General features: G+C 43.1%; 2 protein-coding genes across 3 annotated transcripts; both read left to right on the top strand.

Annotated features, from left to right (window-relative positions):
- Positions 1-2,165: 2,165 nt before the first annotated feature.
- Positions 2,166-12,113, top strand: Clec12a (C-type lectin domain family 12 member A). Of its 2 annotated transcripts, XM_090325243.1 has the most exons (6): positions 2,166-2,297; positions 5,674-5,775; positions 6,394-6,549; positions 8,338-8,489; positions 10,807-10,913; positions 11,820-12,113. In XM_090325243.1, the coding sequence occupies exons 1-6, from the start codon at positions 2,207-2,209 to the stop codon at positions 11,965-11,967; spliced, it is 756 nt and encodes a 251-aa protein (XP_090181369.1). In that variant the 5' UTR covers positions 2,166-2,206; the 3' UTR covers positions 11,968-12,113. The 2 variants fall into 2 exon arrangements, with proteins under 2 accessions (XP_090181369.1, XP_090181370.1); XM_090325244.1 differs by lacking the exon at positions 5,674-5,775.
- A 5,710-nt stretch (positions 12,114-17,823) lies between these two features.
- On the top strand, positions 17,824-23,301 carry Clec1b (C-type lectin domain family 1 member B). The gene is given in 10 exon segments (XM_090325059.1): positions 17,824-18,107; positions 18,870-18,968; positions 20,095-20,223; positions 20,557-20,589; positions 20,592-20,626; positions 20,628-20,645; positions 20,647-20,709; positions 22,380-22,451; positions 22,453-22,487; positions 23,085-23,301. Coding segments are annotated over 10 exon segments (696 nt in total). The 5' UTR covers positions 17,824-18,043; the 3' UTR covers positions 23,233-23,301.
- The last annotated feature ends 3,449 nt before the right edge of the window (positions 23,302-26,750 follow it).

A 26,750-nucleotide genomic window follows, 5' to 3' on the forward strand; every position in this document is an offset into this window, starting at 1 on the left:
ATCCGATCGGTCCTTGTGTCAGTACCATGCTGTTTTTAGGACTATAACTTTGTAATAGACTCTGAAGTTTGGTATTGATCTGCCTCCATCATTGTTCTTTCTGCTAAGGATTGTTTTTGCTATGGGGGGGAGGGGGGATCTTTTATTATTCCATATGAATTTTTAGATTGCTTCCTCTCTTTCATTAAAGAATGATGTTGGGATATGGATGTGTATCGCATAGAATTTATAGATAGCCTTTGGCAATATTGTCATTTTTCACGATACTAATTCTCACAATCCAGGAGCGTGAGAGTAGGGGTGGGGGTTCGGGGACATAATGGGATACAGTGGAAAACAGCCTGGTGATTTCCAGTATGAAATGCTTACATGGCAGCATAGGGAAGAAGCAAGATTTCCTTTGCATGAACTTCTGTGACCTTCCAGGACCCGTGCGGGTTTGTCACTTGAGCACATGAAACCCACATTGAAGCATTACACATTGACTGCTTCTGGAATTTTTCAAAGCCTGCCTCAGTGTTGTATTGCACAAACATGTGCAGGGGGGGAAGGGAAAATAAGGAACTATTTTGCTTCTGCATCTGTGATATCTTCCAATTAATGCCGTTTCAGGCTGGGTGATGGTAGCGCACGCCTGTAATCCCAGCCACTCGGGAAGGCCGAGATCTGAGGATTCTATTTAGAAACCAATCTGAGCAGGAAAGTCTGAGATTCTCCAGCATGAAATGAATGATATTTTCAGCTCCAAGAAATGAGGATGCCATTTAAGATGATTCCATTTCTTGATTGTGATGAACACAACATTTAAAAGTACTGAACCTTCACACCACACAAGAATGCACAATGACCACCTGGGATTTTTTTTTTGCTAGTCTTGGGGTTCAAACTCAGGGCCTGGGCGCTGTCCCTGAGCTTCTTTATGCTCAAGGCTAGCGTTCTACCACTTGAGCCCCGGCTCCACTTCTGGCTTATTCTGTATATGTAGTACAGAGGAATCGAACCTACACCTTTGTGCATGCTAGGCAAGCATTCTACCCCTAGGCCACGCTCCCAGACCACCCTTAACGATGCAAAGGCTCTATATATTTGATCTAAATTCATCTGCAAATGTAATCCTAAGTGTTGTTAGTCAAATTTAAAGGAAAGAATGCACGAAGCCCAGGATTATTATTTTGCTTAGGTATTAACAGTGTTGTGTCTACATTGCTCCCCGCGACGGGGACTCAGGATCATTGTGCACTTTTATAAAAGGAATACGTGCCAGCTGCTGGTAGCTCACATCTGCCATCTTAGCTACTGAGGAGCCTGAGATCAGAGCATCACGGGTTCAAAGCCAGCCTAGGCACAAAAGTCTGTGTGACTCTTATCTCCAATGAGCTACCAGAAAACCAGAAGTGGTGCTGTGATTCAAGTGGTAGAGCACTGGCCATGAGCCAAAAAAACTCAGTTCAAGCCCCAGGACCACACACACACACACACACACACACACACACACACACACACACACACACATACCACACACACAGATAGGTGAATCCATGAGACTCTTGTCTCCAGTTAACCACCACACATCTGAAAGTGGAATTGGTGGCTCAGTTGGTAGAAGGGCTAGCTTTGAGCACCAAAGCTCAGGGACAGCATCCAGGCTCTGAGTTCAAGTCCCAGGATCAGTCCATGCATGTGTGTGAGGATGCATAACCCACCCCTAATAAACCCCAACAACTGGCACTCTATTTGTGAGCTGGGAGCTGGTGGCTCATGTCTGTGACCCTAATTACAGAGGACACGGATCTCAGTTCACTGCCAATCTAGGCAGTCAGGTCCTCTCAACTCTACCCCTAGCTAGCCAGCAAAATGCTGGACTGGAGACCTGACTCAAGTGGTAGAGCACCAATCTGTAACAAGAAAGTGGAGCAAGAGTGGGTGGTATTGAATTCAAAGCCCAGTCCTCCCAGAAATCAAACAAACCTAATTTCTGAAGCTGGTCTCTGTAGCAATAAGAAAGCAGAAGAGAGTTTGGCAGAGAGAAATGTTTCCTCTTACCACAGTCACCCATCCCTCCTGGAGACCACAGATGAGCCATTGATTGGCGCAGCAGGTTTAGAAGCAGCGTCAGGCTGTGTCCACTTCCACATTTCACCCAACATTCAGCTGGCAGCTCTCTCTTCTCTTCACCACTTTTTATTTTGTGCGCTCTCCACCCCTCATGTCTGAGGAAGTTACTTATGCGGATCTACACTTCCAAGACTCGGGGAAGGCAGAGAAAATCCAGGAGTTGGACAGATTGGAGACAAAAGGTAAGGATTTTGAGTTGCAAATGTGGGGTGAGATGGGTAATAAAAATGGGACTTATCACTTGGGGTTCGGTGAATGGACAGGGTTCTTATTCAATGTGAATTTGGGTTATTACTAAATTGAAATCTTTAACAAAGCCTCCCAAAATGCTTTTAATGCTTTGCTGTTGTTTTAAAAAGAACTAGCTTCGTGAAATTTCACAACAATGAATCATCTGTCAATGTTCTACTTTTGAATAGTTGTTTCGAAATGATTAAGGTGTATAAAGCGTGCTATTTCTGTGGATAAGTTTATAGGATGTCTAGGAGAGCCTTTTCATTTAATTTGTTGTTTATTTGTTTATTTATTTATGTTTACATTTCATTTGTCTAAGAGAGAAAGAAGAAGGATACTGGGAAACTTGGAAGAGAGTCAGAGCCATAGACAAAGATGGATAGAAAGAGACAGAGACACAGAGAAAGACAGAGACAGAGACAGACAGAGACAGAGAAAGACAAATGGACAGAGACAGAGAAAGAGAGAGAGAGGGATAGAGAGACATACAAAGAGATGGACAGAAAGAGACAGAGACAGAGACAGACAGACAGACAGACAGACAGACAAAGAGATGGAAAGAAAGAGACAGCAGTCTGAGAGACAGACAGAAAAAGACAAAGACAGACATAGTGAGAGAAAACATGGAGAAAGCCAGAAACAGAGAGAGAGCAAAGAAGAGAGAGATGAGATATTTTTTTTACCACCTGTAATGTTCTCTGCAGTGCTGATTTATATTATCCAGAACAAACTCTGTGTGTGTGTGTGTGTGTGTGTGTGTGTGTGTGTACGTTTCTTTTCTTTTTTTTTTTTTTTACTTCTCTCCGGTTACAGTTATTTTGACATTAACTGAGGTGTAAAACAGATTTCCTGTGTTTCAGAAGTATGGTTAGACTGCCATGCTACTGGAAATACATTTGTTTGAAATAGCCTTTACCCACCATATCCTTACGATGATTTAATGTGGCCTGGAAGCGTGGCTTAGTGGCAGAGTGCTCACATAATGTGCAGAAAGCTCTGGGTTCCATTCCTCAGTGCCACCTACACAGAAAAAGCTGGAAGTGGAGCTGTAGCCCAAGTGGTAGAGCGCCAGCCTTGAGCAAAAGAAGCTCAGAGACAGTGCCCAGGCCCTGAGTTCAACTCCAAGCAAAAAGCAAGCAAGCAAGAGGGAAAGAAAGATGAAGGAAAAAAGGAAGGAAGGAAAGAAGGAAGGAAGGAAGGAAGGAAGGAAGGAAGGAAGGAAGGAAGGAAAGGAAGGGAGGGAGGGAGGGAGGGAGGGAGGGAGGGAGGGAGGGAGGGAGGGAGGGAGGGAGGGAGGGAGGAAGGAAGGAATAGTTTACTGGATGCCAGTGGCTCAAGCGTATAATTTTTGCTACTCAGGAGGCTGAGATCTGAGGATCATGGTTCTATGCCAACTAGGGCAGAAAAGTCTATGAGGTTGACCTCAAAAAAAGAAAAAGCTGGAGGTAGAGTTGTGGCTCAAGTGGTAAAACACCGGCCTTAAGCCAAAAAAAAATAAAACAAAACTGTCAAACACAGCCCCTAGATCCAGAGTTCAAGCCCTAGAACTGGCATTAAAACAATTAGAAGAAGTATTACTATTATTTCTAAGGTGGTGCTGTTTTGTTGATCACAGGCCATGAGTCCAGGGCCTGGTGTTGTCCCTGAGCTCTTTTGGTTCAAGTGGTGAGCTAGCACTCTACCATTTGAGCCACAGCTCCATTTCTGGTTTTCTGGTGGTTCATTGGAAATAAGAGTCTTATGGACTTTCCTGTTCCAGGCTGACTTTGAACCACGATCGTCAAATCTCAGCCTCCTGAGTAGCTAGGATTACAGGTGTGAGTCACTGGTGTCTAGCTACTTAAAAAAAATACCTTATACAGTCAGGTTCATGGATGATACAAACAAAATGAAAATCCATGCAAATAAACAAGTATTTGGGGCCAGGAGTTTGGCCTACTGGTAGAGTGTTTGCCTAGCATGCACAAAGACCCGGGTTCAATTCCTCAGTACCACAGACATAGAAAAAGCTAGAAATAGTGCTGTGGCTCAAGTACCACTCTAGAGCTCTAGTCTTGAGAAAGCCAAGCAAGTATTTGTTGTTTCTTCTTCTTCTTCCTCTCTCTCTCTCTCTCTCTCTCTCTCTCTCTCTCTCTCTCTCTCTCTCTCTCTCTCTCTCTCTCCCTCCCTCCCTCCCTCCCTCCCTCTCTCTCTCTCTCTCTCTCTCTCTCTCTCTCACTCTCTCTCTCCCTCTCTCTCTGTACCAGTGTTAGGGCTGAACTCAGGGCCTGGATGCTGTTTCTGCCCTTTTTTTTCTCTCTCACAGTTAGCACTTTACCACTTAAGCCACAGTGCCACTTCTAGCTCCCCGACCCTTGGTGGTTTGCTGAAGATAAGAGTCTCATGATCTTTGCCACCCAGACTGGCTTTGAACTGCAGTCCTCAGATCTCAGCCTCCTGAGCAGCTGGGATTACAGCATGAGCACCAGGTTCTGGCTGTTTTCTTTCTTTCTATCTTTCTTTTTTTCTTTCTTTCTCTCTCTCTTTCTTTCTTTCTTTCTTTCTTTCTTTCTTTCTTTCTTTCTTTCTTTCTTTCTTTCTTTCTTTCTTTCTTTCTTTCTTCTTTCTTTCTGTGGGTCCTGGGGCTTGAACTTGGCCTGGTGTTGTCTCTGAGCTCTTCAGCTCAAGGCTACCACCCTACCCTTGAGCCAAGCCCCACTTCCCATTTTCTAGAGATTCATTGGAGATAAGAGTCTCAGGTCCTTTTGTGCCCAGGCTGGTTTTGAACCTTGATCCTCAGATCTCATCCTCCTGAGTAGCTAGGATGACAGGTGTGAGCCATCATGCCTGGCTTCTGGCTATTTTCTTTTAGGGGTTTCAATTTATGAGTAGTACATCTTGAGCAGAGGATTTTTTTTCATTTCCTGGAGTATCTAACAAATTCTTTTTTTTCCTCAAAGCTAGGGCTGTACCACTTGAAGCCACAGTGTTATTTGCAGTTTTTTGAGACTCTTTTTTTTTTTTTGCCAGTCCTGGGCTTGAGCTCAGGGCCTGAGCACTGTCCTTGGGATTTCTCAAGGCTAGAGCTCTACCACTTGAGCCTCAGCACCACTTCTGGCTTTTTTCTATGTATGTGGTACCGAGGAATCGAACCCGGGTCTTCATGCATGCTAGGCAAGCACTCTACCACTAGGCCAAACTCCCGGCTCTAATGAATTCTTTTACAGGTTGCATGGTAGGAAAGAAAGAAAAGCAAAATGAATGAATGAATGAATGACATTGTTTGAATGAATGGAACCCAAAAACACTGTTTTAAGAAATCTTTGTTACTTTTGTATTCCACAGTGCCTGCAGCGCCTTCCCACTTATGGGTTAAAACTGCTTTGGGTCTGACTCTCTTCTTCCTTCTACTATTTTTCATTGGACTAGGAATCTTGGGGAGCGTGAGTATGTATCACCCCATTTTTGTGTGTGCAGCCCATCCTGGGGCTTGAACTCAGGGTCTAGGCACTGTTCCCAAGCTTTCTCACTCAAGACTAGCACTCTCCCACCTGAGCCACAGAGCCGCTTTTGATTTTCTGATGGTTCTTTGGAGATAAGAGTCTCATGGAGCTGGGAATTTAGCCTCATGGTAGCATGCTTGCATGAAGACCCGGGTTCAATTCTTCAGTACTACATACATTTTTTAAAAAGCCAGGAATGGTTGGTGAGGCTCAGGTGGTAAAGCTCTGGCCTTGAGAAAGCCCGAGGACAGTGCTCAGGCCCTGAGTTCAAGGCCAAGACTGGCAAAAACAAAAAAGAGTCTCATAGATTTTCCTGCCCAGGCTGGCTTTGAACTGCGATCCTCCTATTTCAGCCTCCTGAGTAGCTAGGCTCAGAGTCTAGCACTCAGCTTTATCTCCCTCATAGTTGGTGTTCTACCACTAAAGCCAAGTCTTTTGTTCCCCCTTTGGTCTTTTTTAGTATTACTAGTTTAAAAAAAAAAAAACACAAAACCTTTTCAAGGTATTGAAGATTTACAGGTTTCTTTCTTTTTCTTCTTTCTCTCTCTGTTTTGATGTGGAGTCTATAAACTAAAACATGCTCAAGAAGGACTTCAGAGAAATGTATCTCTGCAGCAGATGGATAATTTAAACAGTTCCGAGAAGATCCAGAGCCTCTCGATTGCAATGCAAACTCTGGCCACCAGGCTGTGTCGTGAGCTACAGAAGAGCAATCCAGGTAATTCTGTGGTTCCCAGAGCTGTTCATGAGAACAGAAACGAAAGCTACAGAACGTGTGTGTGTGTGTGTGTGTGTGTGTTGGTCCTGGGGCTTGAACTCAGTGCCAGGGTATTATCCCTGAGCTCTTTTGCTAAAGGCTAATGCTGTACCATATAAGCCACAGTGCCACTTTCAGTTTTCTGATGGTTCCTTGGAGATAAAAATGTCATGAATTTTTCTGCCCGGGGCTGGCTTTGAACTGTGATCCTCCGATCTCAGCCTCCTGAGTAGCTGGGATGATAGGTTTGAGCCACTGGCACTCAGCTAAAGTCATTGATGAAGAAAAGAATTAAGGGGCCGGGAGTTTGGCCTAGTGGTTAAAGTGCTTGCCTAGCATGCAGGAAGACCCAGGTTCGATTCCTTGGTACCACATATATAGAAAAAGCCAGACATGGTGCTGAGGCTCAAGTGGTAGAGTTCTAGCCTTGAAAAAGTCCAAGGCTCAGTGCTCAGGCCCTGAGCTCAAGCCCAGGACTGGCAAAAAAATAAATAAATAAAAAGAATTAAGGACTAGGAGTTTGGCCTAGTGGTAGAGTGCTTGCCTACCATGCATGAAGACCTGAGTTCGATTCCTGGGTACCACACATGTAGAAAAAACCAGAAGTGGTGTTGTGGCTCCAGTAGTAGAGTGCGAGCCTTGAGAATGCTTAAGGCCACTACTCAGGCCCTGAGTTCAAGCCTCAGAACTGACCAAAAAAAAAAGAGGAATTAAGCAACCCAGACGCTGGTGGCTCACGCCTGTGATTCCAGCTACTCAGAGGCTGAGATCTGAGGATCACGGTTCAAAGCCAACCCAGGCACAAAAGCCCATGAGACTCTTTATCTCCAGTGAAACACCAGAAAACCGGAAGTGGCACTGTGGTTCAAGTGGTAGATTTCTAACCTTGAGTTGAAGAGCTCAGGGATAGCACCCAGGCCCACAGTTCAAGCCCCACAACCCACCAGAAAAAAAAGAAAAGAAAAGAAAAGGAAGACATCAAACATAGTCTATGGCAAGGTTGACAGTTTCGTATAGTTAAAAAAAATCAGAAAATAATAAGTATACAATACTGAATTATCCAGGTATAATGGTTATATATGAGTGTTAAAACTGTATGCGTTTTCTTTTCCTTTTTTTTTTTTTTTGGTCACAGCACTACTTCTAGTTTTCTAGTGGTTCATTGGAGGTGAAAGTCTCACAGGCTTTTCTGGCTGGGTTGGTTTTGAGCCTCAGTCCTCATATCTCCGCCTCCTGTGTAGCTAAGATTACAGGCGTGAGTCACCAGCTGCATTTTTAAATTTATATCAAGACATAATTTAATCAATTTCTCAAATCTCAAATTAGTGAAAAGATTTTTATTATTATGAAGGTGATATAAAAATCTGTTTACTATTAAGTTCAGTAAATGATAGATTGATAGGAAAATACATTTCTCTATAGATAATCTCATTTGGAAATTTCATCTAGTGTTTGCAAGAAGTAAAAGCCAAGCATTGGTGGCTGAAAAATGTATTCTTGGCTACTGAAGAGGTTGAGTTCTGAGGATTATGGTTCAAAGCCTGCTGTTGCAGAAAAGCCTGTGAAACTCTGATCTCCAGTTAACAAGCAGAAAACTGGCTCAATTGTGGCTCAAATAGTAGAGGGCCAGCCTTGAGTGAAAAAACAAAGGGATAACATGGGATTCCGAGTTCAAGCCCCAGAACTGGCTCTAAATGAAATCCCAGAAGCAAACACAGTAAAACAAATAAAAGGATGTTTCCCTTCCAGAGCACAAATGTAAACCTTGTTCACGGGATTGGATATGGAATACAAATAAATGTTATTTTGTGTATCGTAATTATAACACGTGGAAAAACAGTGAAAAGTTCTGTGCTGACAAAAATGCCAACCTGTTGAAAATTAACAACAAAAGTACACTGGTAAGTCTTTCAATCTGTCTTTCAGTAAGAAAGGACCTTGCATGTTCTACCACAGAATAAAAAGAGATAGCCAAACACTGAGAGCTCGTGTTTGTCATCCCAGCTACTCAGGAAATTGAGATCTAAGGATTAAGGTTCAAAGCCAGCCTGGGCAGGAAAGCCCATTCAGCTCTTATCTTCAATGAACCATCAGAAGAGCTCAGAGATAGTGTTCAAGGCTCTACATTCAAGCCTCAGAATCTGTAGCCTGCTCTGACCTTGAATGGCAATCCTCAGATCTCAGCCTCTGGAGTGGCTGGGGTGACAAGATGGGAGCCAGTAGCGCCTGGAGAAAAAAAAATACATTTCTTTTAGACATTGTCCCCCTTCCTTCTCTGTCTCCCAGTTTTCCAGCCCAGCCACAAGCTGTAGAGTTCAACAGTCCAGTTTTCTGTGCTTCCCCTTACCACCTTGAAAGACAGATAAATAAACAAGACAAAGAGAGAAAACAGAGACAACAAAAGGCAAAAAAAAAAATCCCTCGTGTTACCCTTTCTTGGAGTTCATGTAGGTAAATATTTTTCATGATCAGAGACACATAGGCAATGTTCTTGTAAGAATACCCTCTCTTGGGCTCACTGCAGGTAAATGCCTAGAGTCCTGGATCATTTATCATGTCTGGTGTATTATTTATTTTTTTACCAGTCCTGGGGCTTTCTTAAGGCTAGTTTTCTACTCCTTGAACCACAGCACCACTTCTGGCTTTTTCTGTGTTTGTGGTACTGAGGACTCGAACCCAGGACTTTGTGCATGCTAGGCAAGCACTCTACCGCTAGGCCAAACTCCCTGCATGTCTGCTGTATTTTAGATCTACCTTCTAGATATTAGAGAAACCATCCTATTGCTTGTCCCTCTGAGTTTGGCTTACTTCACGTAACATGACTTGTTCTAGGTCCAGACATTCCTTTGCAAACGACATACTACTATTATTTCTAATGGCTATAAAATTCCATCCTGTAGACAGACCGTATTTTCTGCATCCACTCATCTATTGTAGGGAACTCAGCTTCTTTTGAGGTGCTAAGATTACAGGCATGAACCACTGGCATCCCTTAATTCTGGCTTAATTTAATTAAGGTATGAGGTAGGTGTTCGAGACTTAATGCAATGATCTCAGGAAATCACAAGCACATAAGCTAGGTGTTTGTGTAATTGTAGAGGTTGACGAGGAGGAAGAAGATGGGAGAGTGCAGAATTCAGATAGGGTAAGGATTTCCCGGTTGGAACATTTCAATCAAATCTGACGATAGGCTCTCTGGGTATTTATCAAAATGCAAAGATTGGGCCAGGGTTGTGGGCTAGTGGTAGAATGCATGCTTCCTTCCACGAAGCCCTGGGTTCAGTTCCTCGCTACCACATACATAGAAAAGGCCCAAAGGCCCAAAGGCACTAGCCTTGAGCAAAGAGTGTCTAAGGACAGTGCCCAGGCCCTGAGTTCAAGCCCCAGGACTGGCCAAAATTAAAAAAAAAAAAAAAAAACCTCACAAAGATCCTAGAAATTGTTTCTGAATATTACCAATTTCATTTTTTTTTTTTTGCCAGTCCTGGGCTTGAGCTCAGGGCCTGAGCACTGTCCTTGGACTTTCTCAAGACTAGAGCTCTACCACTTGAGCCTCAGCACCACTTCCCGCTTTTTTCTGTGTATGTGGTACCAAGGAATCGAACCCGGGTCTTCATGCATGCTAGGCAAGCACTTTAACCACTAGGCCAAACTCCCGGCCCAGTCCATGACATTCTTATCTCCAGGAAATCACCAGAAAATTGGAAGTGGAGCTGTGACTCAAGTGGCAGAATACCAGTCTTGAGCCCAAACAGCTCAGGGACCTTGCCCAGGCCTGGGGCTGAGATCAAACCTCAGTATCAGAAGCTTTTCTTCTTCACCCTTTTTAGAGGAAGGGAAAACAGTTATGTCTTTCTCAGACCTTTCACAAATGGTTCACTGATAATTATTGACTCCATAATATATAGTTAAGTGAAGAATAAGAACAAAATATACATTCGATGGGTTACAAAAGTTTGGGTTGAGGCTGGGAGTTTGGCCTAGTGGTAAAGTGCTTCCCAGCATGCACGAGACCTAGAAATACATATACACATCCATAGAAAGGATGTAGAGACATAATTATTTTTGTCCCCCCCCTCCCTTGAGCCACAGTGTCACTTCTGGTTTTCTGGTGGTTCATTGGAGATCAGAGTCTCATGGGCTTTCCTCGCAGGGCTGGCTTTGAACCTAGTGTCCAGCCAAAGATAATTTTGTATACAGAACATCTTTATTTCTTAGGAGTTTGTAAAGACCCAGTGGTATAGCAACTATTGGCTTGGCATGTCTCCTATGAAAAATAACAACTTATACATGACACTGGAACAGAGTCTTACGTCTTCTATCTGGTAAGTTTCTATTTTATTCTTTTATTGTTCTAAATCTTTATTTATTTATTTATTTTTTTGGCCAGCCCTGGGGCTTGATCTCAAGGCCTGAGCACTGTCCTTGGGCTCTCTCTACCACTTGAGCCTCAGCACTGCTTCTGCCTTTTTCTATGTATGTGGTACTGAGGAATTGAACCCCGGGTCTTCGTGCAGGCTAGGCAAGCACTCTACCACTAGGCCACACTCCTGGCCCTCTAAATCTACTTTTTAAACTTTATTTTCCTCAAGATAATTGTAGATTGTTGACATGCACTCATGCAAACATTTTTTTCCTATTAGCCAGGCACTGGTGCCTCACGCCTGTAATCCCAGCTGCTCAGCAAGTTGTGATCTAAGGATCACAGTTCAAAGCCAGGTTCAGCATGGAAATTCATGAGACACTTTAACTACCAAAAAAAACAGAAGTGGCACTATGGCTCAGCGTGGTAGAGCTCCAGCCATGAGCACAAAATCTCTGAATGCTGTCCAGGCCTTGAGTTCAAGATTCAGTACTGCGCCAAAAAGAAAATTCACAAATATCCTTATTTTGTCAAGTCATTGAGAATAGCCTAATTATAGAGACTTTTTTTTCTTTTTGTGTCTTGCTGGGGCTTGAACTGCCATCCTCGAGCTTTCTTGCTCAGGGCTAGCGCTCTACCTCTTGAACCATAGCGCTACTTCCAATTTCTAGTGGTTAATTGGAGATAAGAGTCTCACAGTTTTTAGTGCCCGGGCTGGCTTTGAACCATGATCCTCAGATCTCAGCCTCCTGAGTAGCTAGGATTACAGGTGTGAGCTGCTGCAACCGGCTTCGAAAGTCATTTTTTTTTGTATGTGTGTCTATCAAATATTTGACTTTCCTAGTATTTTCCTATTTTTCCTTTCCAGGCATAAAAGCAACCTGAGTGACATAAATAAGATGTATTGTGGATATTCAGATGGAACCTATATTTATTCTAGTCCCTGTACTGACAAGAGATATGTCATATGTGAGAAAATTGCTGAGCCAGTACAAGTAGAAAGTGTGTTAGGTTAAAGTTCAAGACGAAAGTTTGTAGTTTTTTTTTTTTTAAAGAAAAAGAAGAATTACTTTGCTTCTGCTCAGATCCTGCAGTTGGAAAGAACTTGATATTGCTAACATCTCGTGCATCACATAAATGGAATAAAATTACTATGCCCAGATTTCTGCCTCTCTGAATATTTATATCTTTTGGTTTTCATCTTGTTCCTCATTTACTGAATGTAAGAAAATACTGGATGCCAGTGGTTCATGAATTTTCCTGCCCGGGCTGACTTCAAACCATGATTCTCAAATCTCAGCCTCCTGAGTAGCCCAGCTAAAAACTCATTTTTTTTCCTTTACACACAGCAGCATCCCAGCCTTCAGTAGGGGAGGGGTGGGGAAGGAAGTGTGCTATTAGAAGTTCCCGTCTATGTTTTCTCTATATTATGCTGTTATCCACTGTGTAAAGGAAGGAGGCCAGTTTGCAGGAAGGCCACCGTCCTGATTGGTGGATTGCAAATCAAAGCTCATTGGTCAGGCCCAGGTGGCAAATGAAAAGAGACTATTTACCTTGGCAAATCAAATAGGCTTATGCTTGTGCAAAGCTCCTGGGATTCCTCGAGAGAAGGAAAGTTCAGGCTGCAGAGTGTGATTGCTCAGCCAGAACAGGGTTACCAGACACCATTTTGAATGCAGGCCCAGGTAGCTAGTTGGACTCCTTTAGAGATGTAAATAATGGGCTCTGATGGCTCATGGCTGTAATCCTTACCTAGTCAGTAGGCGAAGATCTGAGGATCAGAGTTCGATGTCAGCCAGAATATACAAACAGAAGGCTGAGACTGGAATTCCTGAGGACAAGCCAAGTCTGAAGAGTCAAACTACCAAAAAAAGTAAAAAAAAGGATGGAAAAAGGTGTATATACGATGTTCTTCAGGAGTTTTGTCCTTGAGGATCACAGTTCAAAGCCACCTTGAGCCCCCTCAGGAAAAAAAAAAATCCTCTAGACTCCATCTCTCATAAAACAGCAAAAAAAAAACCCTAGGCCGGAGGTCTGGCTCAAATGGTACAGCACCAGCTTTGAGAGCAAATCAAGCTAACCTGAAGCCCTGGCACCAGCACCACCACCACCACCAACAACCAAAATTATTTTTAATTTAAAGAAAAGTGACTATGTCTGGGAATTTGGAGTGGTGTCCTCTGGCACCATCTTGGGACAGATGCTTTATTTTCTGCCAATTAAAGAATTAAAAGTCAGGAAATTATTAAAGGTACGCAGAGTACATTTACTCAAAAGAGAAGGGAAACCCTGAAGCAAAGCAAAGGAACTCTCCACCTTGAGAAGAAGAGTCATGGCAGCCTCTGAAAGGTCTGCTTATATAGCCCAGGCTCCTCCATAGCCCCGCCCCTGGGCTTGGTGCTGATTGGCTGATAGCTTTGTGTATCTTTCACTCTGCACCTTTCCATTGGTTGAGCAGGCATTGAGAGCATTATGGGAAGAAGTGTTGGAGCAGGCACTTGGGGCATCATGGGATGATGAAGCCTTTGAGCAGGAGCCCAAGGGATTATGGGAACAAGAAGTGTCATGGTGGACCATTGTCTGCCACATATGTTATTACCTCTACTACTTTTTACCCCCTACCAATCGAACCACTCCTCTTTCTCTCTACCCCATCAGAAGCTCAGAGAAAATTGATTTAGGATTAAATTTGATGACAAGAAAAAAGAAAATTAAGATCCTATGTAGGTGCCATACCAGCAAAAACCTTGTCTCTTCTCTAGAGATTTAAAAGAACTTTGACTTTATACTGTTTGAGTTAAAATAACTTGTATGAAGATGAAGTTCACCTTTAAGATTTCTTTTTTTTGGGGGGGGGGGAGAGGGGGTTGGTTCTGGTCCTGGGACTTGATCTCAGGACCTGGGTGCTGTCTCTGAGCTTTGTTTTGATTTATTTATTCATTTTTTTGCTCCAGACTAACACACTTGAACCACAGCTGCACTCCCAGCTTTTTGCTGGTTCATTGGAGAGAAGAGTCTCCTGGACTTTGCTACCTGGGCTTTGAACCGTGATCCTCCTATCTTCGCTTCCTGAGTGACTGGAATTACAGGCGAGAGCCACCTGGCTTTTTACTTTTTTTTTTTTTTCTTTAAGAGATTGAACCCAATGGATTCACCGATTCCTCTCTAACTGACCCAAAACACAATCCTACTTCTCTTTTCTCAGTTAGACTCACTCCTGAGTGAGCTCATTGTTGTGTAATTAGGCTGGATTCTTGACATATTTGCTTAGATTTATTATAGTATTTCAAACTGAACATACTCCCAAAAAGTAATTTCCCCTGTATTTTCCCAGCTCAGTAAAGGATGACGCCATCTTCAGATAAAGACTTGAAATACCCTCAATTCTCCTGTTGTCCATTTTTCCCCCTTTCTTTTGGTTCTATTACTGAGATTTGAACTCGGGACCTAGTGCTCTCCCAGTTGAGTTACATGTCCCTTTTTGGCTTTTTGCTAGTTGTTTGGAAATAAGAGTCTCGGGTCCTTTTGTGCCCGGGCTGGCTTTGAACCTTGATCTTCAGATCTCAGCCTCCAGAGTAGCTGGGATGACAGGTGTGGGACACCAGTACCAGCCTTCTCATGCTGTGCTTGAACGAATTAAATTCTGAATTAATTCAAAATTGTTTACAAGAAAGAAATAAGCCAGGTGTGGTGGCTCACGTCTGTAATCCTAGCTCCTCAGGAGGCTAAGACCTGAGGATCAAGTTCAAAGCCAGCCCGGGCACAAAAGGACCTGAGACTCTTATCTCCAATTAACCTCTAGAAAATGGGAAGTGGGACTTGGCTCAAGGGTAGGGCGGTAGCCTTGAGCTGAAGAGCTCAGGAACAGTGCCCAGGCCAAGTTCAAGACCCATGACCCACAAAAAAATAAAAATAAAAAAGGAAAAAGGAAAGAAAGGAAGAAATAAAAGTCCAGGAGTGTGGCCTAATAGTAGAGTGCTTGCCTAGCATGCACAAAGACCTGAATTCGATTCCTCAGTACCACATACACAGAAAAAGCCGAAAGTGGTGCTGTGGCTCAAGTGGTAGAGCTCTAGCCTTGAGCAAAAGAAGCTCAGGGACAGCGCCTAGCCCCAGGTCCAAGTTCGAGCCTCAGGACCCACCAAAAAATAAAATAAAATAAAAGCAAATAGAATGCAGATAAATAAGTGGCCACAAGGAGGCAACAGAGAATGACTATAGGATGGTATTTACTGGATACACACACACACACACACACACACACACACACCCCTCAAACAGACAATCCCCATACCCTGTACTATTGCTACAGTGAATACATAACATAGCTTTATATATACATCCAAAGAATTCAATGTATGGCTTAACGAATTTAAATATAGGGGCCAGGAGTGTAGCCTAATGCTTGCCTAGCATGCATGAAGCCCTGGGTTCGATTCCTTGGTACCACATATACAGGAAAAAAAAAATGGAATTGGTGCTGTGGCTCAAGTGGTAGAGTTCTAGCCTTGAGAAAACCCAAAGACAGTGCCCAGGTCCTGAGTTCAAGCCCCAAGACTGGCAAAATAACAACAAAAAATTTAAATGTAAGCTGAATGCTGGTGGCTCACTCCTGTAATCCTAGCTACTCAGGAGGCTGAGATCTGAGGATAGTGGTTCAAAGCCAGCCTGGACAGGAAAGTCCATGAGACGTTTATCTCCAGTGAACCAACAGAAAACCAGACGTGGTGCTATGGCTCAAGTGGCAGAGAGCTAGCCTTGAGTTGAAGAGCTGTGGAACAGTCCCCAGGCCCAGAGTTCAAGCCCCACGACCAAATCAATCAGTAAATAAATAATAAATGTAAGCCAAAGTTTGTGTGTGTTTGTGTGTATGATAGTCACACATTTATACTCATCTTACATGTTACATACATTATACATACAGAGTATATAATGTATGTATACTGTGTATATGCACATATTTTATGCTCTCTAATGCATATAATATCTATACATACACACATGTATGCCTTGTCTAAAAGTCTCATTTAAATTAAGGCCTGCCCACATTCATTGAAATCATTTCTCTCCCCACTGTGGATAATCTGATTGCAACGTGTATCGTGTATCTCTTTATTCATATTGGATTACTGACGTTGAGCTCTGACTTTCAAGTCAGGATTGCATAAACACAGAAAGAGCAAACATAAATAAGCAGGAAGAGCAAAAAGAAAGCAAGAGGGGCTGTTTGTCTCCTGTTTTCTTATCTCCCCTTCAGAACCAAAGGCTATTTTGTTCCTGAGTCATTTCAATGAACCAAAAAGTTCATGCTTTAGTTTAACCCCAGGAAAGCAGGGCTGGGAGTGTGGCCTAGTGGTAGAGTGCTTGCCTAGCAACCCGGGTTCGATTCCTCAGTATCACATACATAGAAAAAAAACCCAGAAGTGGTGCTGTGGCTCCAGTGGTAGAGTGCTAGCCTTGAGGAAAGCCCAAGGACAGTGCTCAGGCCTCGAGTTCAAGCCCCAGGACTGGCCAAAAAAAAAAAAAAGATGAATAAAAAAAAAAAGAGAGGAGAAAGGGAAGGAAGAGACAGAGAGAGACTGAGGCAGAGATGGTGAGAGACAAGGAGAAAGGAAAGAGGAGATGGAAAGAACCTGATTAAAACCATAGGGGAAAAAATCGTCAAACAGGAGGATAATAATCTAATTTATCCTGCTTATGGTTTTAAAAAATTGGTCAGCAATTTTAGTTGAGAGAAGAAAATACAATGTCAACAGCTAGACTCGGGGGTTAAGATATTTGAGTTTTTAGCATTTTCATGAAATCTGGCATTTAGTGGGAGTCCGTGGAACTGTCTATTCATTTTTCTACATTTCAGTTTTGATTTAGCATAGAAGTAAGAGGGAGGAGACTACATCTGGGTTCCTGGAAGTATTCTAAAGTAGCACCTCAATATCAAAGCCATCTGAGGAATGGGGGAAAAAAAAGAAACTTGTAAAATAAAGGATAATTTTCAGTGCAATGACAAATAATCCAGTGAAACTGATACTAAGAAGGTTTAAGAACAAATTACTGGCCCAGAGCTGGTGGCTCACACCGGTCATCCCAGCTACTCAAGAGGTTGAGATCTGAGGATCAGGGTTCAAATCCAGCCAGTGCACCAAAAGAACATGAAACTCCTATCTCCAATTAACCTTTAGAAAAACGGAAGTGGTGCTGTGGCTCCAGGGGTAGGGTAGTAGCCTTGAGCTGAAGAGCTCAGGGTCAGTGCCCAGGACCAGAGTTCAAGCCCCACCACCGACAAGGAAAAAATAAAAACACAATCATACAGTAAACCAAATCTTTGCTCTGAGATCTCAAGTAGTTTGTATACTGACAAGTCAAGTGTATAACGGTATTAACTAAAGAGGAAACAGCAAGTAAAATCATTGATAAGATAAATACTAACTAGTCCTTGGAAGAAAGAAAAAAGTACTAAGCCAGGCACCCTTCGCTCACGCCTGAGAAAGGAGGATGGAGGTTCAAAGCCAGCCAGGGCGCAAAAATCCAGGAGACTCTTTCTCTAGTGAACCACCAGAAAACCAGCAGTGTAGAGTGCCAGCCTTGAGCAGAAGAGTTCAGGGACAGTACCCAGGCCCTGGGTTCAAGCCCAAGACTGACAAAAAAAAAAAAAAAAAGAAGAAGAAGAAACAAATCTATTTACTTCCACTTTCCTGGGGTTAAACTAAAGCATGAACTTTTTTGTCCTTTGAAATGACTCAGGAACAAAATAGCCTTTGGTTCTGAAGGGGAGATAAGAAAACAGGAAACAAACACCCTATCTTGCTTCTTTACCACAGTTATTATTATTATTATTTGGGGGGGCTGGGGGAGGGTGGGAGAAGAATATTTAGATTTAAGACCCCTGATCTCTGAACAGCCATGAGAGGATTTCCTGGACAATAAAAGGAGACACACAACAATAACCCCCCAAAATCAACCCTATGTCTCAAACTTCTGTCCCCTACTGGGAGAGGAGGTCATGTGACATGCTGACTTTTTTTTTTTTTCCTGGGGACACTGCCTTGCCCAGACCACTGGACTCAGAGCTGACCGAAAGCACAAAGGGACAACATGCAAGATGAAGATGGCTATATCACCTTGAACCCCAAGCCCCGAAAGCCTGAGCCCATTCCAGGTAAGGGATTCAGTCACCATTTTTCTGTGTTTTTTTTTTTTTATCAGGTATAAGTGGATGGATACAATTGTATTTCATTTTATTCCTATTTATTCTTCTCCTGCCTGCTGGAGACATTAGTTGAGCAACAGTACATCGCCAACAGAAACAAAACACAAAAATACATTCAGACTCTTAGGAATTTAATGTTTGGTGCATTTTTGTGAGCTAGGAAAGAATATCTGAAAACATGATTTTCTTTCCTTCTTTTTTGTCTTCTTTCTTCCCTTCTTTTCTGTCTTTTCCTGCCTGAACTTATTTCTTTTTTTAAAAAAAAAAAAAGTTTATTTCCCCCTGTCTTTCCTTTGCTTTTTACTTTCTTTTATAATTTTTTTTCATTTAATTTGTTGATTGTTATTACCCAGGTATAGTACATACAGAAGGTCTTTGTTTAATTCTTGTTGCTATTTATATTTGTGTTATTAATACATTTTATTTGTTTATTATTTGTTTACTTGTATTTATTTCATTTCTGTACTTTCGTTTTGTTGTTGTTCTTGTTTTTGTGGGCTGAAACTGGGGCTTGAACTTGGGGGCCTTGGACTCTGTCTCTGAACTTTGTTGGCTTAAGGTTAGCTCTCCACCACTTGAGCTTCTGGCTTGTGTGTGTGTGTGTGTGTTACTGAGGAATCGAACCCAGGGCTTCGTTGCATGCTAGGTAAGCACTTTACCACTAGGCCACACTCCCAGCCCTAATTTTTATTTTTTATTTTTTGATAACAGCTGCTCCCGTTTCCTTTTCCTGGTGGCGTGTGATGGCTTTAATTCTGCTCGTGTTGTCCGTGGGTTTGTTTGTGGGCCTGGTGGCACTGGGGATTATGTGTAAGTATGAAATTCTTTACTAACCATTTGATTTCAGACATTGAATAGCTAGTGGACATTAAAAAAATGGATGAATTTGCCATAATTCCAATTGTTCTATACAAACACAGCTGCCAATATCTAGGTTTAATCATAAAACCGAATTTTTATTCCCGCCCCCTCCATCCTAATCATTTCGAATATTTTTTTCATGAATGAAAGTCATTTTCACAATTTTAAAACTAACCCTTAAGACCTTGGTCAGTTACATCCGAGAGATTTTAGAAAACGATTTTTTCTGATCTCCTCTCTCTTGAACATCCAAAAACCCAGCCAATCCAGAACTTGCTAAATTTCCTGATCTGAATTGAAGCTCAATCCAGCCCCTCAACCTAAAATGCCTTTCCTTCTCATTTCGTCTGCTGAAATACTGCTCCCTAGTTCCTGTAAATGAAATTGTGTCGTCTCACAATGTCACAGAGCAGCTTGTACAGTTCTTTTTTATTTTTTCTTCTGGTTGTGGGGCTTGAAACTCTGGGGCCTGGACACTGTCCCTGAGCATTTCGCCTCCTCCTCCTCCTCCTCCCTCCTCCTCCTCCTCCTCCTCCTCCTCCTCCTTCCTCTCTCCTTCTTTCTTCCTTCTTCTTCTTCTTCTTCTTCTTCTTCTTCTTCTTCTCCTTCTCCTCCTCCTCCTCCTCCTCCTCTTCCTCCTCCTCCTCCTCCTCCTCCTTCTTTCCTGGGACTTGAACTCAGGGCCTGAGAATTGTTCATGAGCTTCTTTAGCTCATGGCTAGCACTCTGCCACTTGAGCCACAGGGCCATTTCTGGCTTTTTTCTGTGTCTGTGGTACTGAGGAATCGAACCCAGGGCTTCATGCATGCTAGGCCAGCACTCTACCACCAGGCCGCACTCCCCAGCCCCTAGAAGTTTGTTCTTAATACTTCACTTTTCACTTCCCTTTATTATGATCCATGTGTATGCATATATACAATATGTAATGTACTTATATATCATTCTATATGAATTCTATGATATATGTATAGAGAGAGAGAGGAGAGCCTGGGAAGTCAAGTAGACCGAAAGCTTCTTGCATCGCTTCTCTAACCCCCAATGCAAGCTGTCATGTCCTCTCACTTCCTACATGTAGCTGTCACCCAGCAGAATTACCTACAAACTGAGAATGAGAGGCTGGCACAAAGTCTGCAGCGGGCTAGCCAAGAAACTTCTGCCAAGCTTCAAATAAAACAGATGGAAGAAAAGCATAAGGGCAATTATGGTGAGTAGAGTTTGTAATCCCTCCCTCCCTCCCTCCCTCCCTCCCTCCCCCCCATGCCTTCCTTCCTTCTATCCTTCTTTCCTTCCTTCCTGTGCCAGAACTTGAACTCAGGGCCTCTTGCCCTTACTTAGCCTTATCACCCAAAGCTGGCGCTCTACCACTTGGACCAGGGCCCCATTCCTGCCTTTTGTTTAGTGGTTCCTTGGTGATGGACTGTCATAGACTTTCCTGCTGGGACTGCTTTTGCCCCAGGCTCCTCAGATCTCCTCCTGCCATGTGTGTGGAGTGAGTGAAGGAGTTGGGGGGGACCCTGACACCCCTATCTCTCTGCAGCGCACCCCTGCAGCCCCTGCGAGTCCGGGTGGAGGTTTATGGAGACCATTGCTATGGATTCTTCAGGCACAAACCTGACATGGGAGGAGAGGCAAGCTGTACTGTGCCGACGTTAACGCCACCATGACCAGAGTCAACAGCCAGAGTGTCCTGGTAGAGAAATATAGAGACAAAGCTCAACTGTTCCACTGAGCCCGAGTGTGTGTGTGTGTGTGTGTGTGTGTGTGTGTGTGTGTCCTGGACTTCGGACTCAGAGCCTAGGTACTGTCCCTAAGTATTTTGGCTCAAGGCAGGTGCTCTACCACCTGAACCATGGCTCTACTTCCGGCTTTTTGGTGGTTTCAGAGTCTCACAGACTTCCCAGCAGCCCGAGCTGCCTTTGAGAAAAGTATGTCAGAGCAGGTAGCCCAGGGCTATAAGCCCAAGGGAAACTGAGGCAGGAGGGTTTTGAGTGTGAGGTCAGTCTGGGTTAACTCTGTCATAAGAATTTGTTAGGAAGAAGAGGATGAAAAGGAAGAGATAGAGGAGGAGGGGGCGAGGAGGAGGAAGAAAAAGAGGAAAGAAGGAGAAAAGGACAGGCGAGGAGGAAGATGAGAAGAAAGGAAAAGGAAAGGACAGAAGTCATCAAAACCAAAGGTTGATCAGGAAGCATACATATAATATTATTTACAAATCTCTGCCACAGATACCATTTTCTTTCCTTTCCACAATCAGCTAAGACAAATCAACATTTCTCTATATGAGCAAATCAATCAAGCAGGGGTGGGTAGAGCTGGACTGAGGAATAATAAGGATGATTAACAATGTATTTTTCGTTTGCCAGTCTGGGGACTTGAACTCAGGGCCTGAACACTGTCCTTGGACTTTCTCAAGGCTAGAGCTCTACCACTTGAGCCACAGCACCATTTCCGGCTTTTTTCAATGTGTGTGGTAGCAAGGAATCGAACCCGGGTCTTCATGCATGCTAGGCAAGCACTCTACCACTAGGCCAAACTCCAGGCTCCACCAATGTCATTTCTGATTGCCGTTTTTCTTCAAGTCAATTACTCCACATCTTATCTGAACCATAGTTGGGTCATCGATTTGGGGAAATCTCATCTCAAATAGCTTGAAAATGGAATTATTATGAACACACGTAAGAAGATTAGGAGAGGAAAGAATTTTATACATCAATTTTTTTAGATATTCCAGCAACTCAATGGGCCACAATTCTACATATTTAATACTTGGGGCTTGGAATGTGGTCTTGTGTTAGAGTGCTTGGTTAGCATACAAGAAGTACCACAGACACAGAAAAAAAAAACTAATAGTGGTGCTATGGCTTATGTGGCCTTGAGAAATCTCAGGATAGTGGCCCAGACCCCAAGGTCAAGTTCCAGGACTGGCAAGAAACAAACAAATAAATAAATAAATATTCAGGCCATGTGTGGTGGCTCACGCCTGTCATCCCAGCAACTCAGAAGGCTGAGATCTGAGGATCGAGGTTCAAAGCCAGCTCGGGCACTAACGTCCATAAAACTCTTATTCCAGTTAACCACCAGAAAACTGGGAAGTGGTCTTGTGGCTCAAGGGATAGGGGCAGTAGCCTTGAGCTAAAGAGCTCAGGGACAGTGCCCAGGCCCAGAGTTCAAGTCCCATGACCAACCAAAAAAAAAAAAATACTCAATAGCAGCCATTAATAGACATATGTCTACCGAAATCCAATCAACTCGCTGATGAGATGACTCATTGACTTGATGATTTTATGCCTCCTGTCATAAGAGTTCTGACCATTTTAGTTACTGACTTGTTTATAAATCTATATGTTTATTTGTTTCTTATAGGAATACATCAAGGCCAGGACGGTTTTAATTCGTTGGCTTGGATTATCCTATGACAGCTCGAGTAAGAACTGGGAAATGGGAAGATGGTTCTGTTCTGCCATTGAACATGTAAGTCACCAGAAAAATCCCAATAGAGGGGCCTTCTAGAATATTCTGCCATGAAATCTTCCTTTCTGGTGGGTGGAGATATGAACTGGGTGCTGGTGGACTCACGCTCATACCCAGTAGGCTGTCATACTCAGGAGGCTGAGATCTGAGGATCGTGATTCAAAGCCAGCCTGGGTACCCTATGTCCAACGAACCAGCAAAAAGCCGGAAGTGGAGCTGTGGTTCAAATGGTAGAGCACCAGCCTTGAGCACAAAAACCTCAGGAACAGCACCTCGTCTCTGAGTTCAAGCCCCAGGAATAGCACACACACACACACACACACACCACACACACACACACACACACACACTTTATGTGTGTTCTGTTCCCTCTATAGTAGGTTTCATCAGGGGAAACTGAGTCTTGCAGATCTCTGGTGGCTCCTTCCCCAGGCTGGGTTTCGAACTCTGATTCTCCAACCCTTTGTGTTCCCTCCTCTCCAATCACCTCACCCACACACCCACTCACTGTGTTGGTCCGGCTTGCTCGTGTGCATTCACTTTTCAATGAAATCCATTCTTCCTTTATTCTTTTCCTTGTGGCTTTTGAATTCCCAGGCTCGATCACTCTGGGGATCCAAGACCAAATATGAGTTGTGCTTATTTTCATAATGGGAAAATCCGCCCTACCTTCTGCACGGACAGACACTACTTCATGTGTGAGAGGAAGGCAGGCCTGGCGAAGGTCGAGCATCTACCTGGGTAGAAGAAACAGAGGATGGGTTGGCACATGCGTGTTCCATGGCACAATAAACCAACCGGAAGAAGTACCTAATTACATGTGGCTTTATTTCAACCTCCTTTCCTTCCTCCCGTCTTCCCTTTCCTTTTCCATTCTGCTTCTCCTTGGGTAAAAATAATTTCTTTCAGTTGTGTGTGTGGTGTGTGTGTGTGTGTGTGTGTGTGTAGTGACACATGAACTCAAGGCCTTATATTCTTGCTTGGCTCTTTCACTGAAGGTTGGCACTCTACCACTTGAGCCACAGCACCAGTTCTGGTTTTTTTTCTCTGAATGTAGGGCTGAGGAATCGAACCCAGGGCTTCGTGCATGCGAGGCAAGCACTCTACCACTAGACCACACTCCCAGCCCAGAGCTCTTCCTCTTAACTGCAACTATAAACATGATTTTTCTTTCTTTCTTTTTTTTTTTTTACTGTTGTTTAATTGTATTTTATGGTTGGGGTAATGTATGGTTACATTCGTCAGGGTAATGGGTCCATTACTTCTTGAATAAACATGATTTTTTCACTTCCTCAAAAGAGGTGTTTGTTTAAAATGTGCCAGTCCAAAGGCTGAGGAGATGTGAAATTGTGGCTTTAATGGTTCCTACCTTGTCATTTTGATACAAGCAGTCCTGAAAATATTTCAATAATGTTACTCTAGAACTTTTCCTTTGGGGCAGGTCATTAGTGGGACTTGAACTCAGGTCTTGTACTGTCCTTGGCTTTTGTGCACAAGACTGGTGCTTTACCATCTGAGCCACAGCTCTACTTCTGGCTTTTTGGTGGCTTATTGGAGGTTAAGACTCAATCTGCTTGGGGTGGTTTGAATTGCAATAATAGATTTCAGCCTCTTGAGGAGCTGGCATTCCAAGTTTAAGCCACAGTGCCAATTCTTTGTGAGTTCTTTCGACAAGTAATTTAAAAAAATTACTTTAGTAATTTGTTTAAAAAAATAAGAAACTTTAGATAGAACTTTAAAGGTTAAAATGGGGCTGATGGTAACACCTTATCCAGAAGGTGATTGGAATAATGATTTGACGTTATGATATTAAGAGACTGAATGTTTATGAGAAGCCTGGCTTTGATGCTTCACGCTTAGAATCCCAGCCACTCAGAAGACTGAGATCTGAGGATGAAAGTTCAAAGCCACCTGAGCAGAAAAGTCAGGGTGGCCCTGATTTCCAATTAACCAAATTAAACAGAAGCTGAGGGGTGGCTCAAGAGGGTAGCATGCTAGCCTTGAGTAAAAATCTGAGACTAGAAGGCCATGAGTTCAAGTCCCAGTACCAACACACACACATAAAAATCTTGGTCACAACAGGAGGCAGCACAATAGTTTAGGGAGTATGTGGTCCTTTTATAACTTTATTCATTAATATTGGCTTATATCAGATAATAAGGAGATTTAATGAGCGCAAAAACAACAAATTCGTCTGCATCCTTTTTACATTCACCATTTCTGGTGTCTAGAGAGAATAGTGCTTAGGAGAATAGTGTTGTTTTCTGGTTCTGATTTTGGTTTTTGTAGGCCATAGGACTTGAACTCAGGGTCCTGGGCCTTGTCCCTGAGCTTCTTTTACTCAAGGCCGGTGCTCTACCACTTGAACCACAGCTCCACTCCTGGCTTTTTCTGAGTAGGTGTTTATGGGAAGATGAGAGTCTCATGTATTTTTCTGCCCGGATTGGCTTCAACCTGTGACCCTCACAACGCAGCCTGTTGAGTAGCTGGGATTAGAAAGTATGAGCCACCCAGGCCTGGCTTGTTCTCTTTTATAGTATTTAATTTTTATTGTTATGATAAAGATAATGTACACAGTGGTTACCATGATATAAGTTAGGTAATGAGGATTCATTTCTTTTTCAGACAATGTCACCCCTTCCCTTCTCTCTCTGTTTTTATTTGTTTCCTTTGGAGCCAGAACTTGAACACAGGACTTTGTGTATCTTCTATTTCATTATTTATTTATTGGGGAAAAAAACCACACACAAATAGGAATTGGTCATTTTCAAAGTTTCACACACACAAAAATAAACTCTATCGTTGGATTTTAGTCTTTTTTTGTCCACAATGGAAAGATATCTCTCTCTCTCTCTCTCTCTCTCTCTCTTCTCTCTATCTCTCTCTCTCTTCTCCTGCATCCTCTCTCTCTCCCTCTCTCTCTCTCTCTCTGATCCTTGGAAAGTTATGTATTTATACATTATCATGGCACACTAAATTCAGCAGAATAGCCACTTATTCCTGACTATATACAAATAAAAGAAATTGCAAATCAAAACTATGCCTGCAAGATTCTTTTTTACCATAGGTGTTTCTAAGTCAGCTTCCTCATGAAATCAGAAGTATAAATGAGGTTATTTAATTTCAGAGACTAAATGTGGAACTACCCAGCAGAAGTTCAGCCATGTTCAAGTCCCCAAGTCTCAGTTTAGAAGGAAAAAAAATACCTCTTTTTTTTTTTTTTTTTTTTTATGCCAGTCCTGGGCTTGAGGCTCAGGGCCTGAGCACTGTCCTTGGACTTTCTCAAGGTCTAGAGCTCTACCACTTGAGCCTCAGCACCACTTCCAGCTTTTTTTCTATGTATGTGGTACCGAGGAATCGAACCCAGGTCTTCATGCATGCTAGGCAAGCACTTTAACCACTAGGCCAAAACTCCCGGCCCAAAACACCTCTTTTCTATAGCTGTTTCCAAAGTCTAAATCATTCATACGAAAGTCCTGGTGTGTGGAATTCAATAAACAATAAATAACTGGTGGGTGCCGGGCCTGGTAGCTCATACCTGGAATCCCAGCTACTCAAGAGGCTGAGATCTGAGGATCCAGGTTCAAAGCCAGCCTGGACCAGAAAAATCCATGAGACTCTTATCTCCAATAAACCACCAGAAAACCAGAAGTGACACTGTAGCTCACATGATAGACTGCCAGCCTTGAGCAGAAGAGCTCAGGGATATGACCAGATGGAGGACTGACAAAACAAACAAAACCAAAGAAATGTGATTCGTCAATGAGCTAAAGACCACGTGTCTTCTGGGCCAAAGGGAATTTCTTCAGTAATTTATGGCTTCCCTTCCCCAGTGATCTGAACCAATCTGAGTCTCCTGATCTCTGGGAATCGATCATATGTTCTGTGTATTGGGCCTGAGCACTGTTCGTGAGCTTCTTTTACTCAAGGTTGGTGCTTTACCACTTGAACCACAGCACCACTTCTGGCTTTTTTCTGTATATGTGGTCCTGAGGATGGAACCCAGGGCTTCGTGCATGCTAGGCAAGCACTCTACCACTAGGCCCTCACTCCTGGCCCTTCACAGACCATTTTAAACCATACCTTAGAGACAGATGCCACACTCCCCTTAGCTACTATTTTTTAAAATTAAGATTAATTAGCTGTACGAAAGGGTTTCGTTTTAGCAAGTCTGTTTGTATGTATCACGCATCTTGACCAGACTCGCCTCCTCCATCTTTCTTCATCTTCTCTTTTTTCCAGTCATCAACCAGACGCCCTCCA

The sequence above is a fragment of the Megascapheus bottae genome, chromosome 37 (genome assembly GCF_031878675.1).
Source record: "Megascapheus bottae isolate mThoBot1 chromosome 37, mThoBot2.hap1, whole genome shotgun sequence".
Taxonomy (NCBI): Eukaryota; Metazoa; Chordata; class Mammalia; order Rodentia; family Geomyidae; genus Megascapheus; species Megascapheus bottae.

What these genes read in the sequence shown, in the direction of transcription:
- Clec12a (XM_090325243.1), top strand. Translation starts at nt 2,207, where the DNA reads ATGTCTGAGGAAGTTACTTATGCGGATCTACACTTCCAAGACTCGGGG. An exon ending in GCTACAGAAGAGCAATCCAG is followed by an intron (nt 6,550 to 8,337) that starts GTAATTCTGTGG and finishes TTTCCCTTCCAG; the next exon opens with AGCACAAATGTAAACCTTGT. An exon ending in AGTCTTACGTCTTCTATCTG is followed by an intron (nt 10,914 to 11,819) that starts GTAAGTTTCTAT and finishes TTTCCTTTCCAG; the next exon opens with GCATAAAAGCAACCTGAGTG.